The sequence below is a fragment of the Acomys minous genome, assembly GCF_964271855.1.
Source record: "Acomys minous genome assembly, chromosome: 16".
NCBI classification, from domain to species: Eukaryota; Metazoa; Chordata; class Mammalia; order Rodentia; family Muridae; genus Acomys; species Acomys minous.
In genome coordinates this window covers 66637279-66655017 of record NC_140498.1, presented here as the reverse complement: position 1 = coordinate 66655017, position 17739 = coordinate 66637279, and the positions used below count along the sequence as shown (strand labels likewise).

Genomic DNA, 17739 nt, shown 5'->3' with positions numbered 1-17739 from the left:
AAATGAATGATCAATGCTTGGCACACATATTTCTGTTTTGCTCAGGATGGTGCCCAAACAAGCTAGAGAAGTGCTCTACCACCAAGTCAGGCCCCCAGCCCCTCAGTCGGGGATCCTAAGCCAGCGCTCTATGGCTAACCAGTCTCTCCAGGCCCAGAATCTACCACTAGCAGTTCCGGGATGAAAGGGAGCTATTCCGGGGCCAGGAGAGCTGGGATCCGAGGACCACGGTTCCAGTGTTCCGGGAGGAAGCTAGACACCCCAGAGCTGGCCTGGAAAACCAGCTTCTGCGCGCCCCGCCCACCTGTCGCAGTATGGAAGCCGGTCTATCTCCAGCAGGGCCCTCCCACGTGATGTGGCACCGGAAGCCAGCAGCTCGGGTTCCAGGTTCTCCCACGTGACGCAGCCTGGGCATGGAGGGAGGGGCGAGAGAAACAGACGCTCATTCAGGTCACATGACACGTCACGTGATGCGATCCCGGAAGTCCGCGGCAGCGCTTCGGGAGCTGCTGGGCTGGGAGCTGCGGCGGCATGTTGTTGGCGGGCGCGGAGAGTCTGCTGCATCAGGCCAGGTCTGTGGACCTGGGGTCCGGCCCCGAAGCCGGGGAGGAGCGGGGAGGCGGTGGTCACGCTGCGTGGCTCGGGTCCTGGGCTCGGGGCGGCTTGCCTGGAGTGTGAGGCTAGCGCTGGCCCTACACCGAGCGCCCGGGTTGCACCTTCCCTCTCAACTAGCCAGTCCAAGATTTGATGGCACTTGATTAAATGAAGGGAATGGTACCAGAAGCAAAGGGACAAATTTGGACGCTGAGCTGGGCCACTGGTGTCGAAAGATTAGAATGGAAAAGGTCTCTGGGATCTCAGGGAACAAGAGTGTGCAAGAGTTAAAGTTTGGAGTCTGCGAACAAGACAGAACGCCATAGACAGACGGCTCAATAGGCAGACACGCTTGCTGCCAAGCCTGACAGCCTCGGGACCCTCAGGGGGAAGGAGAAAACTCCCTCAAGTTGTCTCCTGATCTCTACTCGAGCGCCCCCATATGCACAAAAATAAATAAATACTTTTAAAAACACCAATATAATGTCCTAAGATCTATTAGGAAAGTGTTTGGTGACCCAGCCACACCATCTGCCCGCGGCCCTCGGCCTTAAGTGGTGGGTGGATACTTCTCATTTTAAGCAATGTAGCACATGGGGAGTGTGTTGGCTAGCATGTGACCTCATGCCAACATAAAAAATACCGTTCCCCACTCAGATTCTACTCAGTGTCATGAATCAGGCGAAATGAAAGGCAAAGGGACTCGTTGAAATGATTTCTCAATTCTGGCCATTTCTTCCTGTCTCTTAGCGGTGTGGTTTATCACAGTGCCCCGGCTAGGCACAAACCTAGGCCAGATCGTGTCTCCCTTCCCTTCCCCAGCCTGTTCTGTAAGATTACTGTAATATAGCCGCAACGGTGGCGGGTCCATAATCCCAGCACTTAAGAGGCAGAGGCAGGTGGATCTCTGTGAGTTCTAGGCCAGCCTGGTCTACAAAGTGAATCCAGGACAGCCAAGGCTACACTGAGAAAGCCTGTCTTGAAAAAAAAAGTAACTAAAAAGAAAAAAAAAAAGAAAAAAAAAGTAACTAATTATGACTCTGTGTGGAGTGTGTAGAAAACTAAGTAGGCTAAGGTGGTGGGAAGGCGGCTGGCAATCATCCTGCAGCCTTTAAGTGCGTGAGGATGTGCAGTGGCTGCAGAGACAGAGGCTATTTGTCTTCTTTTTGGTCCCCAGGAGCCCAGGTCAAGCAGCGGACAGGCAGGTCTAAAATGGGAGAAGTGTGCAAACTGTCAGCCCTTTCAGGAGACGACAGTGGGGCTGTCAGCAGCCATGGCTTAAGAAATTAGGGGCTCTCCTCACTGCTCACAGGCACCCCAATCCAGTAACGACTTTTTAAAAAATTAATTATTTAACTTATTTATCTGGGGATAGGTGAGACAGAGTTTTACTGTGTGGCCTCTGGACTCACTTTGTAGACCAGGCTGGCCTTGAACTCACCGGGCAATTCCTTCATCTTGGGCCCCTGTTTTGTGGTGCTGGGGAAGGAACCCAGGGCTGTGTGCATCTAGGGAAGTGCCCTTCTGCTGAGCCGCTGTCTGAGCTCTCTCTTCTCTGCTGTTAAGCTTTGTGTAGAGGCTGAGGAACAGATCTCCATAGATGCTTGGTTCAGCCAGCTTCAGTTAAGCCAGTGACCTGTGATACCAGGTTTGCCGTACCCTCTGCTGTAACCTCAGCTCATCACTACAGAAGCTTTGTAGTTCCCTTCTCACAAGTGGGAGGCTCACTGAGGCATATTCGAACACCAGCTTGGGAGGGCTGGTAATGGAGCTCAAAGAAAGGGTGATTCCTTATTATGCGTCAAGCCCCGGGTTCAAATTCCATCGCTGCCGTTAAAGGTGGGAGGCGGAGGGAGCCAGGCATGGTTCTGTGCACCGGTGCATCATGGGAGGATAAAGAGAGAGAAGGAGGAGGCTGAGTCTGGGCTGCATAGCAAGACTCTCAGGAGGAGGAGGAGAGGCAACTTGCACTAAATGTTCCTGACTTTTTTTTTTTCTTTTAAGTTTTTCGAGGCAGGGTTTTTCTGTGTAGCCTTGGCTGTCCTGGACTTGCTTTGTAGACCAGGCTGGCCTCGAACTCATAGAGATCCACCAGCCTCTGCCTCCCAAGTGCTGGGATTAAAGGCGTACGCCACCACGCCCAGCTCCTGACTTTTGAAAGACTCATAAAACTTTTTTTTTTTTCTGAGTGTGGTGGTTCACTCTTCTAATGTCAGCACTTGGAAGCTGAGGCAGGAGGATTGCTGTAAGCTCTAGGCTAGCCTGGGCAGCAAAGTGATTCCAGAACAGCCAGGACTACAAGAGAAACCCTGTCTCGAAAAACCAAAGAAAAGAAAAAAAAAAAGGGAGGGTGTCACTAGGAACCTGGGGGTGCTGCATGTCAGTTCCAGGAAAGGCGCCTGTGTGCTCTCAAGGGCCTGTAATTTGCTCCCAGGCACTGTGAGCCTGAGTGACTGTTCCCTGCTTTTTCAGTGCTGGTTAGGGTTAGTCCCCCAGCTGGGCATGTGCCTGTGGCTTAGGGTGGCACCATGTCCCCTTTCTTCCTTAGGGAGATCCAGGATGAGGAGCTGCAGCGCTTCTGCTCCAGGGTCACTAAGCTGCTGCAGGAAACCCCGGGGCCAGCCACCACAGATGCCCTGCAGAGGCTCTTTCTCATTGTCTCAGCCACCAAGTACCCCCGGAGGTGAGTGGCCCTGTGCACCCCCCGCCAGACAGGTCCCAGCCGGCATCCCTGGCTTGCCGGTGCGCTGGCCACAGATCTGATATGTCACCCGGTGCGGTCTTGGCCTCCAGGCTGGAGAAGACGTGTGTGGACCTATTGCAGACCACCCTCTGTTTACCCACAAGCCCTGAGCAGCTGCCGGTCCTCTGTGCCGCTGTCTTAAGAGAGATGTCACCTTTTGACGACCTGGCCCTGACGTGTGATCACACCCAGAACACCCGGCAGCTCAGTCTTGTGGCCTCTGTGCTCTTGGCCCAGGTAACACAGCTGCCACAGTTGGAGGTTCAGGGGTGGCTATTTCTAGTGGTTCTGGGGTTTCAGGAGTGTGTGTCCCTCTGTATACCGATGTGTCATGGGGAACCACTCAGTTCAGACCCCATTCTCCTGAATGGTCTTGTGGACTATCTCAAGTGTGCATAGCCCCCTGCCCTCCCTCACCCCACAAGTGTGCTCACCCATGCATGTGCACACACCTGTGCGCGCGCATACACGTGCACGCATGCACATATGCACACATCAGGTCTTCATTGATAGCTAAGTCAGACTTTAGGGGCTGGTCTTCCTGGGTCATGTTCCTGAACATTCAGTTGCCACTCGCTAAATGTATTTATTATTATGTATACAGTGTTCTGCTTGCATGTAGACCTGCACATTAGAAGAGAGCACCAGGGAGCTGGAGAGATGGCTCAGTGGTTAAGAGCACCGCCAGCTCTTCCAAAGGTCCTGAGTTCAATTCCCAGCAACCACATGGTGGTTCACAACCATCTATAATGAGATCTGATGCCCTCTTCTGGCCTTCAGGTGTACATGCAAGCAGAACATTGTATACATAATAAATAATAAATAAATATTTTTTTTAAAAAAAGAGGGCACCAGATCTCATTATACGTGGTTACAAGCCACCACGTGGCTGCTGGGAATTGAAATCTGGACCTTCAGAAGAGCAGACAGTGCTCTTAACCTCTGAGCCATCTCTCCAGCCCATGAGTTGCCACTCTTAAAGCGCGACTGCAGTGCACTCTGCAGATGCTTTCTGGGCGTTGAACTGAGGTCCTCAGGCTCTCACTTTACCAGCTGAGCCACGTCCTCAGCTCCTTACCCTGCTTTAAAGGGAGACAGAAAAGGACAGATCAGCCATGTGAGCCAGCGCATCTTCAAGACCCTAGAGAACCGGCAGCCAGAGGGTCCCAGTGTCAGGCACCTCCTCCCCATCGTGTCTAAGGTCATTGGCCTGGCCCCTGGCACCCTCATGGAAGGTACTGGATGCTCTTCCAAAAGGCCCTCTTGGCTCCTTTCCCACAGCAGCTGTTGTCTGGGGTGTGGTGGAGGGAGGGTTGAGCTATCAGGAGAACCCTGCATAGTATCCCAGATTGTACCCATGGTGTGGGGTTCCATTGGGCCCCATTTTCTCTTGGGCAAACTCATCATCACCTGCGAGTCTGGGGGTTTCCCTCACTTTCCCTCACTTCACCCCTTCCCCTCCCGACAGACCAGACCAACCTGCTCAGCAAAAGGCTGGTGGACTGGCTACGCTATGCCAGCCTGCAGCAAGGTCTTCCACATTCGGGGAGTTTCTTCTCTACACCCAGGACCCGGCAGGTGAGTCCCAGCCGCTTTGGGAGCCCAGGGAGCTGGAACTGCAAAAGCCCCCATCCCAGGCTGGGAACGTGGCTCAGGTGGGAAAGCCCTTGCCTGGCATGCGTGAGGCCTTGGGCTCAAGCAAGCCCCACAACCACATAGACTGAGTGTGATGGTGCACACACCTGGAGTGGTGGTGTGCACCGGGAATGCTGGCACACACCTGGAGTGGTGGTGCACACCCGGAATCCCAGAACCCAGGAGAATCGGGTTCCAAAGCCATCCTCTGCTGCGTAGCAAGTTTGAGGACAGACAGGTGTATGCGACCCTGCACAGAAACAAAAGCAACCCTACTCCCTCTTCTAGTAGAACTTGCTCTCTCTCTTCCACACAGCCAGTCTCAGCAGGCAGGTTCCTGTGGGCACGGCATGTCCTTCCTCTTGGTTCCAATAAGGTCGCCGCACTGCTGGCTCCATCTTAGAGTGGATGAGTGTCCCGGCATGGGGGAGAGCCCCTGGCTCCTTGTGTGGCTCCTGCTCGGTGCCGACAGAGGACACCAGACATGTGTCCAAGCTGAAGTCAGTACCATGTGGCTTTAGGTGTTGGGGTAGGCATCCTGCAGTACAGCCGTGGGAGAGGGCAAGTCATCTCTGCTTGGTGCTGTATGAGCCTAGCAGGCTCGTCCCCAGCCCCGGCCCCTCCTCCCACAGCCAGGTCCCGTCACCGAGGTGGACGGAGCAGTGGCTTCTGACTTCTTCACGGTCCTCTCCACCGGCCAGCACTTCACGGAGGACCAGTGGCTGAACATGCAGGCCTTCTCCATGCTGCGGAAATGGCTGCTGCACAGTGGCCCTGAGCACCCAGGCAGTCCAGATGCAGGTGCGCCCTGGGTGAGACAGGGGACGCTGCGGGGTAAGGAGCCCAAGTATGCTGTGTCATGGGTACAGGTAAGGGGTGGACGGGACGCAGCTGTGCCCTAGCCAGATACCGTAGGGGTCTGTAGGCCAGGCGAGGTGTGTGATGAGTTTGGAGGCCAGCAACAGAGGCCTGCTGACCCCAGGAAGAGCCGAGAGAACACAGCCCATTGTACCAGTAGGCATACCCGTGTCTCCAGGAAGTGTTCCGAGTGTTCCCGGAAGGATCCACAGGCCTGTCCGATCTCGCCCCATCCACAGACTTTGGTTTATAGACATCCGACTGAGCTGCTCACTGGTCCATGTCTGTGAGCCCAACACTTGAGAGGGTGGAAGTAGGAAGATCAGGAGTTCAAAGCCAGTCTCAGCTGCATAGTTTGAAGTCAGTCTGGGCTACAACCCAGGCTGTTTTGAGACTCTGCCTCAAAAACACAAAACTAAGCCAAATGTATGATCCGTGCCTATCACGCCAGCACTGAGGACTCTGGGGCAGGAGGGTTGTAAGTTCGATACCAGCCTCAGCTACATAGCAAGACCGTTTTCCTACACTAAAAACCAAACAGAAAAAACAGCTGGCAGCCCAGATAGATTTGTGTGTCTAGCTCCAGGTGACAGCAGCCCTGAGTCCTTTGCCGGCCTGCCTGTCCACACAGGGGCATCAAGGCTGTCCTTTTCTCCTACAGATGACAAGTCGGAGCTAGAGGGCTCTACCCTGTCTGTTCTCTCAGCTGCCTCCACTGCCAGCCGACTGCTGCCCCCTCGGGAGCGGCTGAGGGAGGTGGCCTTCGAATACTGCCAGCGCCTATTGGAACAGAGTAACCGGAGTGAGTCCCTGGCCTGCCTGCGACAATGCCCTGTCCCACAGTGCCCTCCAGGGTGGGGCCTTGTCACATGACTACTCACTGCCCTGGACTGAAGCTTCCAGGACACAGGCTGCCTCATGGGGCTATTTAGAAACAAACCAACTTGGGCTGGAGAGATGGCTCAGAGGTTAAGAGCACTATCTGCTCTTGCAGAGGTCCTGAGTTCAATTCCCAGCAACCATGTGATGACTCACAACCATCTATAACGTGATCTGATGCCCTCTTCTGGCCTGCAAGTATATGTGCAGGCAGAGTACTTTATACATACTAATAAATAAATAAGTCTTAAGAAAGTAAAAAGAAACAAGCCAACTTTCTTTGTTCCAGGGGCATTGAGGAAGGGGGACTCTGACCTACAGAAAGCGGTAAGTAGCCTGCAGGGCGGCTGGGGCAGACGCTGCCTGAACCTTTCCATACAGCTCAGTGTCCCTGCAGTGCCTGGTGGAAGCTGTGCTGCTGCTGGATGTGCTGTGCCGCCAGGACCCCTCCTTCCTTTATCGCACCCTCTCCTGCCTGAAGGCCCTGCATAGGAGGCTGGGTGAAGACCCCAGCACCGAGCGGGCACTGGTGCCCCTTGCCCAGTTCTTCCTGACCCATGGTGAGTCTGGGTGCATGGTAAGCAGACCTCAAAGACAGTTTCTTCCAGATACTCAGAAGCTATGGCGTTTATGTTTGTGTTTTGTTTGTTTCTTGGCAGTCCTGGGCATGGGACCCAGGCTCTCATACTAGGCAAGTGCTCTGCTGCTGAGCCACACCCTAGCCCCTCACTGAGGGATTCTAGGCAGATGCCCTACTGAGCCACACCCCAGCCCCTCACTGGGGGATTCTAGGCAGGTGCTCTACCACTGAGCCACACCCCAACCCCTCACTGGGGGATTCTAGGCAGGTGCTCTACCACTGAGCCACACCCCAGCCCCTCACTGGGGGATTCTAGGCAGGTACTCTACGACTGAGCCACACCCCAGCCCCTCACTGGGGGATTCTAGGTAGGTGCTCTACCACTGAGCCACACCCCAGCCCCTCACTGGGGGATTCTAGGTAGGTGCTCTACCACTGAGCCACACCCCAGCTCCTCACTGGGGGATTCTAGGTAGGTGCTCTACCACTGAGGCACACCCCAGCCCCTCACTGGGGGATTCTAGGCAGGTGCTCTACCACTGAGCCACGTCCCAATTCCTCACTGGGGGATTCTAGGCAGATGCCCTACCACTGAGCCACACCCCAGCCCCTCACTGGGGGATTCTAGGCAGGTACTCTACCACTGAGCTACACCCCAGCCCCTCACTGGGGGATTCTAGGCAGGGGCTCTACCACTGAGCCACACCCCAGCCCCTCACTGGGGGATTCTAGGCAGGTGCTCTACCACTGAGCCACATCCCAATTCCTCACTGGGGGATTCTAGGCAGATGCCCTACCACTGAGCCACACCCCAGCCCCTCACTGGGGGATTCTAGGCAGGGGCTCTACCACTGAGCTACACCCCAGCCCCTCACTGGGGGATTCTAGGCAGGGGCTCTACCACTTAGCCACGTTCCCAGTCCTTTTTGAATTTTGATTGCTTTGTTTTGTTTTTACTTGGTTGATTGGGTCGTTGTCTCCTCCTCTTCTTCCTCTCTTTGAAACAGAGTCTCAATTCTGGCTAACTTAGAATTCATGGAGAGCCACCTGCCTCTCTCTCCCAAGTGCCAGGGTTAAAAGAATGTTCAATTCTGGCTAGCTTAGAGTTCATAGAGAGCCACCTGCCTCTTTCTCTCTCCCAAGTGCCGGGGTTAACAGAATGTGCCACCACCCCCTTTTATTTTGGAATGAGTTCTCACCGAGTTGCTCAGATGAGTCTTTAACTTGTGATTCTTCTGCTTCAGCCTCCGAAGTAGCTGAGATTACAGTTTTGTACCAAACTCAAAACCCTGCTGTCCCATGGACCCATAAAAGTCAAAAGTCGAGGCTTACCACCTTCTTGATAGTGTCCCCGTGGTTTGTGCTCTGTGGCCTCAGGGAGGCAGCAACATCTCCAGGAGGCTTTTGGTGATCTGGAGGCAGTGCTGCTCTGGAGGCTCAGCCAGCTCCTGCGGTAGAGGCTAAATCCCTGGTGGCATCTTATGTCTTTCAGGGGAGGCGGCGGCCGTAGACGCAGAAGCCGTCTACCAGCGTCTGCTCAGCAGGCTCCCTTCCGAGCGCTTTCACAGCCCGGCCCTGGCCTTCGAGGTCATACACTTCTGCACCAACAGCCTGGCTCTGTCCGACCCCCACTTCCTTGGCCTTCTCAGACTGCACTTCCCGAGTCTATTCAAGGCACGTGCGGGCTTCCTTGGGTTTGGGGTACGGGTGAAGTGTTGGGGCTAGAGGCTCTCATGCATCGTAACAGACAAACAGCATCAACTCTGAGTCATGGTGTTTCATACATGTAATCCCAGCACACGAGAGGCTGAGGCCAGGGCATCAGAAGTAGTTCAGGCCAGCCTGGGCTGTGTGACACCCTTTCTCAAAAAAACAGATAAAGCTGGATGTGATGCGCAGCCCTAATCCCAGCACTCAGGAGGCAGAGGCAAGAGGATCTCTTAAGAGTTCAAGGCCAGCCTGGTCTGCATATGGAGTTCAAGGATAGCCAGGACTACATAAAGAGACTGTCTCAAAGACAGCAAACAACAAAAAGAAAAACCTAGGGGCTGGCGAGATGGCTGAGCAGTTAAGAGCACTGGCTGCTCTTGCAAAGGATCTGGGTTCTATTCCCAGCATCTGGTGGCTCACGAGCATCTGTAATTCTAATTCCAAGGGATCCGGTGGCCTCTCTCGACCTCTGCAGGTGCTTCATGTACACAGGGCCCTCATGTCCACATAGGCAAACACTCATGCACATAAAGTAATGTAATCTCTGAAAAAGAAGACGTGAACAAACTAACAAAGGTCACGCGTAGGGAGGAGACAGGGTGGGTTACTTTGAGCCTGCCAGCTTCAGTGTTGAGATACTTGAGCTCTGGGAAGCCCAGCTGCCCACATCCTGAACCGCAGGCGTGTGCAATTACGCCTGTCTTGACCCACGACATTACTCTGGCTGGCGCGGTCACTGCCAGCCTGTGATGGGATGTGCGTGCACATGTGTGCGTGTGCTTGTGGAGGTCAGACGTCAGCTTCAGGTGGTGCTCCTCAAACAATGAGGCCTCTCTCTGATCTGGAACTCTCCAAGGAGGGTGGCCTGTGTCGATGATGTCCCCAAAATCTGCCCCTTTCTGTCCCTGAAGCACAGGGAGTACAACATGCACCCCCACATCTAGAATTGTTAATCGGGCTCTAGGGGATAGAACTGAGGTTCCTCTGTGTGCACAGCAAGTGCTTTCCTGACGGAGCTGTCTATCTCCTCAGCCCATTCATGTGTCTTTAACCTGTGCGTCACTGTCCTAACCTCTTACAGCCATTTATAGACGCCTCAGTGTGTGTGTGTGTGTGTGTGTGTGTGTGTGTGTGTGTGTGTGTGTGTATTCATGTGTACTGTCTGTGTGCATGCATGTATTCCATATGTATGAGTCTAGGTGTACGTGTGTAGAGATGAAAGCATAAGTCTGAGTGTTACGGTTCCTCCATCTTATTTAAGATTAGGGGTCCCTAGTTGCTAAGCCATACGTTCTCCAGGCTAGTTGGCTTGTGGCCTTCCTGGAATTCTCCTGTCTCTGCCTCCTCGCAATGAAAGTGCTGGGATCACAGATGTGTGCTCCCCAGTTCAGCATTACATGGGTTCTGGGAGTTTGGACTTAGAGCCTCTTATTTTACCACATAAGTCATCTCCATCTTCTCTGCCCACTCCACCCACCACTTTTGAAACAGAGTCTCACTTTACTAGGAGCTCACAGGAGTGCCTAGGCCCTATGGCCAGCCAACCCCAGTAATTGTGCTGTCTCTGCCTCCCCAGCACTGGGGTATGGCTGCCTTTATAACTGGCACAAAATTAGCTGCAAAACACACAGTAAACTAGCTAATACAGCGAGAGAGAGAGAACGCCGGCTGATAAGACACTTGCTGTCAAACCTGACAGTTGTAGTTCTGTCCCTGGGACCCACATGACAAAAAGAACATTTAGCTTCCACTCATGTACACGTGCACACACATAAGTAAAGCTGGGCGTGGTGGCACACACCTGCTATCCCAGCACTCAGGAGGCAGAGGCAGGCATCTCTCTGAGTTTGAGGCCAGCCTGGTCTACAAAGTGAGTCCAGGACAGCCAAGGCTACACAGAGAAACCTTGTCTTAAAAAAACCCCAATAATAATAATAATAATAATAATAATAATAATAATAATAATAATAGCAATAGTAATAATAGCAACCCTCAAGACACAGCCAAAGACAGACAGCTTCATCACCCGCAGTGTAGGAAGGAGTGGGGGGGGTGAGTCCAGGTGTCTTTGTGGTGGGAGTGGACAGTAAGAGGCCATTGGATGGGGCCATGGCCAGCTAGCATCCTGCCTCCCTGTGTGAACGGCTGTGCTTGCCCCGCAGTTCCTGGCTTGGAACAGCCCTCCCCTCACAGCCGAGTTCGCGGTGCTCCTTCCAGCTCTGGTGGATGCTGGCACCGCCGTGGAGATGTTGCACGCGCTGCTTGACCTGCCCTGCCTCACTGCTGCCCTGGACCTCCAGCTCAGGTGCGCCCACCCTGCCCCCGTCAGCTCTGTGCCTTCCCACTCAGCTGGGCACCAGCTCTGCTCTCTCCGTACTGCTCACAGTGCCCTGGACCAGGCTTCAGCCCACAGGCATACGTCTCTGGGCCCTTTGCCACCCACCCAGAGCTGCCCCTGAGCCCCAGGGCTCCTCAGTGCAGGGGAGCCTCCCGTTTTCTCCAGCCCAGAGTCCTTGCCCAGCCCCGAGAGACTGTGGTGTTAGCGCCAGCACCCTTGGTGTCAGGCCGAATAGCTCTCTGGTTGACCTGTACTGGGAGTTGCGTCCCAGCCTGGCGTCTACCCTCCTAGGTCCACACAGACCCCGTCGGAAAGGCCGCTTTGGGATGTCTCCCTCAGGATCCCCAGCTGCCTGGAGGCCTTCCGGGACCCCCAGTTCCAAGGACTCTTCCGACACCTGCTTCGTACCAAGGCCAGCGGCTCCACAGAGAGGTGGGAACCCTGGGCCAGCCACAGACCGTGGAGTGGGGCTGTATTCTCTCACCCTCAGCCTGGAGAGGCAGCTGTGGTCCCCATCACTCAGCTCTGGGCAGGCATGGGGGTGCTTCTGGGCCAAAGCTCCACTCACTGACCCAACCCCCAGTTGGATCTGTGAATAATCCATTCTCCAAGTAGAATAACTAAGGCCTAGCATATTCTGGGGAGAGGGAGAACCAAGAGTGAGCTGCAGGCCTCTGAATTCAGCCCTTGCTGACCTGTCGCTGCCTCTGCTGTTCTGGGAGCCCCTGACATCTCCTGGTCTCCTTGAGCCCCGTGGAGCAAGTAAACCCTGTCCACCTGTGGCTGGCCACAGCATCTCTTCTGGTTGCTGTGGGGTCACTCAGGGAAGAACAGTGTGCGGGCACTCAGTAGCCCCCCTCCCCACTGTGTCCCCAGGCTGACGTCACTTCACCAGCTGCTGAGGCCCATGGCCAGCTGTGCCCGGGTCAGCCAGTGTGCGGAGGCAGTGCCCATCCTGCTTCAGGCCTCCTTCTCAGCCGTGACCCAGGTGAGCCCACGGCTCAGGCCCCTTCCTCCTCCATAGACGTCACATAGCCAAGCAGGAGCAGGCCAGAGTGAGGTTCGCGTGCCTTGACCGCGCAGGAGGTTTCTCTTGCTGCACCCTCCACAGACAGGGAAAGAGCTGCTCACACCCCAGCCCTTGGCACAGGGCAGTCACGTGACCCTTGAGGCTGGCAGCACAAGCTAGAGCCAGAAAAGCATGTGCCCCCCCTCCAGGCTCCCATAGCCCAGTGGTGCCATCCTGGCTGTGTGTCCATAGCTGGATGGCTGGAGTCCCACAGAGCCCCTTAAAGTAGTCCAGCAGCAGAACAGGACAGTTTGGGTCCTTTAGCCAGACAAGACGGAGCCTTGGCCTTGGAGGGACAGGCTTATTTTCCTTACTTTGTTTTGTTTTGTTGTTGTTTTGAGACAGGGTTTCTCTGTGTAGCCTTGGCTGTCCTGGACTTGCTTTGTAGACCAGGCTGGCCTCGAACACAGCTATCCACCTGCCTCTGCCTCCTGAGTGCTGGGATTAAAAGCATGTACCACCACGCCCAGTTTTTGTATTTTGTTTTTTGTTTTTCAAGACAGGGTTTCTCTGTGTAGCCTTGACTGTCCTGCACTTTTGTAGACCACCTTACTTATTTTTGGTTTTGAGACACCACCCCTCTGTATAACCCTGCTAGCCTGGAGCTCACCATGTAGACTAGACAGGCCTCAAACTTTCAGATCCACCTGCCTCTGTCTCGCTCCCAAGTGCTGGGGTGAAAGGTGTGCACCACCACACCGTGGGACACAGCAGGATTCTAAAGGGGAGGTGCAGGGCCAGGAAGCTGGGGCCTCCCTCTCGCCTGTGAACCCCACGTCCTGGGAAAGGTCATCAGCAAGTGAGGCGCTTAGCCCTGAAGTCCTGTTCGCAGAGGGCAGGAGATCACAGCACCCGCCGCTCAAGACTGAGCCAGTCTCTGTTCTTGATCCCAGTTTGCAGATGGGATCCTGATCAACCAGCTGGCGCTGCTGCTCCTGGAGAGAAGTGATTGCCTCTACCCGGTCCCTCAGTATGAGGCCCGTGTGCACAGGTAGGCTCACAGCCCTGGCAGGGTCCCCAGCTCCCTCTGCCTTCCCTGTCCTGCCCATTGCTAGGGGCCTGAGCATTGGCCCTGCATCCTCTGCCCTCCTCCAAGATGCTTTGTGACATTCCAAGGCTGGCACAAAGCAGAGGTTCCTGTCCACCAAGGTCCTTTTTCTTTAGAGCAGGGTTTCTCAGCCTTGCTAATGCCACAACCCTTTAACACAGTTCCTCATGTTGTGCTGACCCCAAACCATAAGATTATTTTATTGCTATTTCATAACTAATTTTGCAACTGTTATGAATCATAATGTAAATACCTGATAGACAGGATCTCTGATATGTGGCCTACAGGTTGAGAACTGCAGCTTTAGGGGGGTTTACACACACACACACACACACACACACACACACACACACCCTGGAGATTAAACCTTGGGTCACCTGAACACCACTCAAACACTCTACCACTGAGCCACACCCCAGCCTCTCACTGGGGGATTCTAGGCAGGGGCTCTACCACTGAGCCACACCCAGCCCCTCACTGAGGGATTCTAGGCAGGGGCTCTACCACTGAGCCACACCCCAGCCCCTCACTGGGGGATTCTAGGCAGGTGCTCTACCACTGAGTCACACCCCAGCCCCTCACTGGGGGATTCTAGGCAGGGGCTCTACCACTGAGCCACACCCCAGCCCCTCATGGGGGGATTCAGTTTTATGAGAGGTCCAGGCTATCCTAGAACTCACAGCATTCCTCCTGCCTCACTCTCGGGTCACCTGGATTTCAGGCAGTCATGTTCCCAGTGAAGTGAAAGGCTCCCCATGAGTGGCAGTCCTCACGTCCCCGACTTCCGCCAGCTGCTCCTGGCTCTGCTACTCCCACCAGACAGGCTGGGGTCAGGTCTGCCCTGAGCACACACAGCCTCACGGGGGTTCCGCTCTCCTGACAGAGTGTTGAGCTCCCAGTTCCTGGTGCTGTGTAAGCTAAAGCCATCGCTGGTGGTGGAGCTGTCTCGAGAGCTTCTGGAGTTCGTGGGGGGCATGAGCAGCATCTGCAGCCGAGCCAGCATGTTCACCTGCGTGGTAAGCACACACCCATCCTCCCACCATCAGACAGGAAGTCCTGGCGTGTGCTGAGCGTCTGCCTTGGCCTTAGGTGTGGGCCATTGGTGAGTACCTGTCGGTGACCTGCGACAAGAGGTGCACGGTGGAGCAGATCAACAAGTTCTTCGAAGCACTGGAGGCCCTGCTGTTTGAAGTCACCCGGTCCCGCCCCTCAGCTGACCTGCCCTGCTGTCCCCCACAGGTGGTCACTGCACTCATGACCACGCTGACCAAGCTGGCCTCCCGGAGCCAAGACCTGATCCCAAGGTACCCAGCTAGGAAGCACAGAGCAGGAACCCACGGAGGGAGGCTCTGTGAGGCTGAGGGGACTGGTCCTTGGCAGCTACGTAGCTGAGCCCCTCTCTTCCCCAGGGTGTCACTGTTCCTGTCAAAAATGAGGACCCTGGCCCAGAACCCAGCCGCCAGCTCTGTACACAGTGAAGAGGAGGCAGAATCCATTCGGACCCGGGCCACAGAGCTGCTGACTCTGCTGAAGATGCCCAGCGTGGCCCAGTTTGTGTTCACACCCACGGCAGGTGTGTGCCAGCCCCGCTACCATCGGGACACCAACACAGCCCTGCCTCTGGCCCTGCGCACAGTCAGCCGCCTGGTGGAGAAGGAGCCTGGCCTCTTGCCAGGTTGAAGGGACAGTCACTACCTGAACACTGGCAATAGCTTAGAGCCCGGGCATGAGGCTGATACAGAGCTGAGCTGCAGGCTGGGGTGACCAGCAAGGATTAGGGAGGATGGTGGACATGACCCCTCAAGATGGGGTCAGCAGCTTGTGGGGATGAGCCATCCAGCCTTGCCCCTGTGGCTGGCCACATTCCACCTTGAGTGGCTACTAGGTGACCGACCGCTTTTTCCTAGGCCGCGCGGAAATGGCCACGTCTGCTTGCTGCTGTTACTCATGTCTAGAGTTGGAAGCAGGGAGCAGTGCAGGAAAAGTAAATGTTAAAGATTTATTTATGCTGGGTGTGGTGGCACACACCTGTAATCCCTGCACTCGGGAGGCAGAGGCAGGCAGATCGCTGTGAGTTCAAGGCCAGCCTGGTCTACAAAGAGAGTCCAGGACAGCCAAGGCTACACAGAGAGACCCTGTCTCAAAAAAAAAAAAAAAAAGGAAAAATATTTAATATTTATGTATATGTGCTTGCACACACCACGGTGTACACGTCAAGATCAGAACAGCATTCGGGTGTCAGTTTTCTCTTAAACCATGTGGTCCCGGCTGGTTGCCCGTCAGTGACAAGCGCCTTTACCTGCTGAGCCATCCTGTCCACCCTCAAATAAACCTTCAAATGCTGTGTAGAGCTCAGATCTCTGCCCTCACGCTGGGAAGTAACCAGGGAGCTAGACCATGGCCTGGAGCCTGGGCTGCCACCCTCCCACCCTACCCTTGTGTAGGGAAATCCTGGGTCTCTTGTTTGGTTCCTGTGTCCTGCCTGTGGCAGAGATATGCTCGGGGGCTGAATCTGTAGCACAAAGCCCTGAGATGTGACCCTAGGCGTGGCGGTGCCCACCTACAATCCCAGCATTTGGGAGCAGAAGATAGCGTCAGAAGTTCAGGGTCATCTTCAGCCTTGTAGCAACTTGGAGGGCAGCCTGGGCTGCAAAAGAAATTGGTCCTGGAAGATGCCTCAGCATGCAAAACGCGTTGCCACATGAACCTGATGACCCATGTTTGACCCCTGGGACCCTTGTGTAAAGCCAGGTGCCATGGTGTGTGCACACCTGCAGAGACACAATTGCAGTTCAAGGCTCATGGGCCTGGCAGCCTTGGGTAGGTGGGGCAACAGGAAAACAGGATGGAAGGCAAGAACCAACTCCCAGAAGACATGCTTTGCCTTATCCACACTAGCGATTATAAAAACTAAATCAAATTCCAGGAGTACTCACGGGAGTTCAATGTCACCAGCACATGCCTGCAGGTGGTCTTTGCCTAATCCTGCTACTTTGTCATTTAAGGGTGTGGGGACTCTTGTGTGCCCTGCAGGCCTGCACAGAGTAGCCCAGGTTTCATGCTGGTGCTTAAGGCTACAGGGTCCTGGTGCAGCTTTTTTGCAGTTTTCTTGCGGCCTGGGCTAGGCTGAACTAGAACAGAACTCAGCACTAACTGCTCAAAGTGCTGTACGGTACATGGCCACTAGGTGGTGCCACTGCCTTTAGCTATTCTCGGCCGCGCCTTTGGCCCCACCCGCAACGCCACCCTTCAGTTTCCGCTTCTGGGCTCTGGGTTGGGGTTGGAGCTCCCTAAAGAAAAATTGACTTAGGGTTCCAGCTGAGGTCTACGGCTACATGGGGTATTCCTGCCCAGGCCACATGACACCACAGCCCATATGGGCCCGATGTCCAGGTTCGCGCTCAGGGAAACCTTTGCTTACTGTCACTAGGCCAAACCCCATCCCTGAGCTGGGCCTGGACACATGTGCGCAGGGCAGTCACTCCTACAGCAGAGGCAGAGGAAACAGTGTCGTTTGCCATGTACTTTGGTCAGGAACATTGGTGGCTTTAAGAAAATCTGTGTGTGTGGGGGGGGGGGGTGTGCGCATGCGCACATGCACATCAGATCACAGAGATAGTTGTGAGGCACCACGTGGTTGCTGGGAATTGAACTCAGGAAGAGCAGCCAGTGCTCTCTCTTATCCACGGAGCCATCTCTCCAGCTAGTATGTGTTTTGCCTGTGCGCTTGTCGGTAAACCATGTGCTGCATTGAATGCAAAGGTCAGAGGGCATCAGACACACTGGAAGTGGAGTTGCCGGGTTGTGAGAATCAAAGCCAGGTCCTCTGGAAGAGCAGCCAGTTCTCTTCAGCAGTGAGCCATCTCTCCAGCCAGAACCTAGGCATCCTTTGTAATTGTGAGAATTCTGATGAGTCCACTGTGCACTGCCTGTAGCTGATAAAGCCATCCCGGCATGGACAAGGGCAGAGGTGTCTGGAAACACACTGCCCTCTTCTTAGTGGCCACCACCCAAAGCTTAGTTGTCCAGTCAGATGCTAGGAGCTGCCCTGGCCACTCTACTCTGAGGCGGCCTGGGGTGAGGGTCACACATGGCCTTCAGCCCCCTCTTGCCCCCTTCACCTGGCTAGACGACAGGACTGGCCAGGCCCCGGGCACCCGTGGGGCCTGTGATGCTTGTACATATCCACACGTGCTTTTAGCACTGTTGTAATCATCCTTCACATGAATGCCTGACAACATACATGCATACACACCGTGTGTGGTAGTGTATGTGCACGCGTGCA

The 17739-nt window shown here is 54.8% G+C and overlaps 1 protein-coding gene across 1 annotated transcript; it reads left to right on the top strand.

Annotated features, from left to right (window-relative positions):
* Nucleotides 1–410: 410 nt before the first annotated feature.
* AP5Z1 (adaptor related protein complex 5 subunit zeta 1) lies at nucleotides 411–15798 on the top strand. The gene is made up of 17 exons (XM_084763869.1): nucleotides 411–572; nucleotides 3143–3277; nucleotides 3388–3574; nucleotides 4428–4572; nucleotides 4806–4915; nucleotides 5605–5773; nucleotides 6492–6632; nucleotides 6999–7036; nucleotides 7107–7269; nucleotides 8782–8963; nucleotides 11162–11304; nucleotides 11629–11769; nucleotides 12214–12325; nucleotides 13300–13397; nucleotides 14338–14470; nucleotides 14544–14758; nucleotides 14864–15798. The coding sequence occupies exons 1-17, from the start codon at nucleotides 532–534 to the stop codon at nucleotides 15132–15134; spliced, it is 2424 nt and encodes an 807-aa protein (XP_084619995.1). The 5' UTR covers nucleotides 411–531; the 3' UTR covers nucleotides 15135–15798.
* Nucleotides 15799–17739: the final 1941 nt, after the last annotated feature.

What these genes read in the sequence shown, in the direction of transcription:
- AP5Z1 (XM_084763869.1), top strand. Translation starts at nt 532, where the DNA reads ATGTTGTTGGCGGGCGCGGAGAGTCTGCTGCATCAGGCCAG. An exon ending in CCCAGGCAGTCCAGATGCAG is followed by an intron (nt 5,774 to 6,491) that starts GTGCGCCCTGGG and finishes TTTCTCCTACAG; the next exon opens with ATGACAAGTCGGAGCTAGAG. An exon ending in AGCCAAGACCTGATCCCAAG is followed by an intron (nt 14,759 to 14,863) that starts GTACCCAGCTAG and finishes TCTCTTCCCCAG; the next exon opens with GGTGTCACTGTTCCTGTCAA.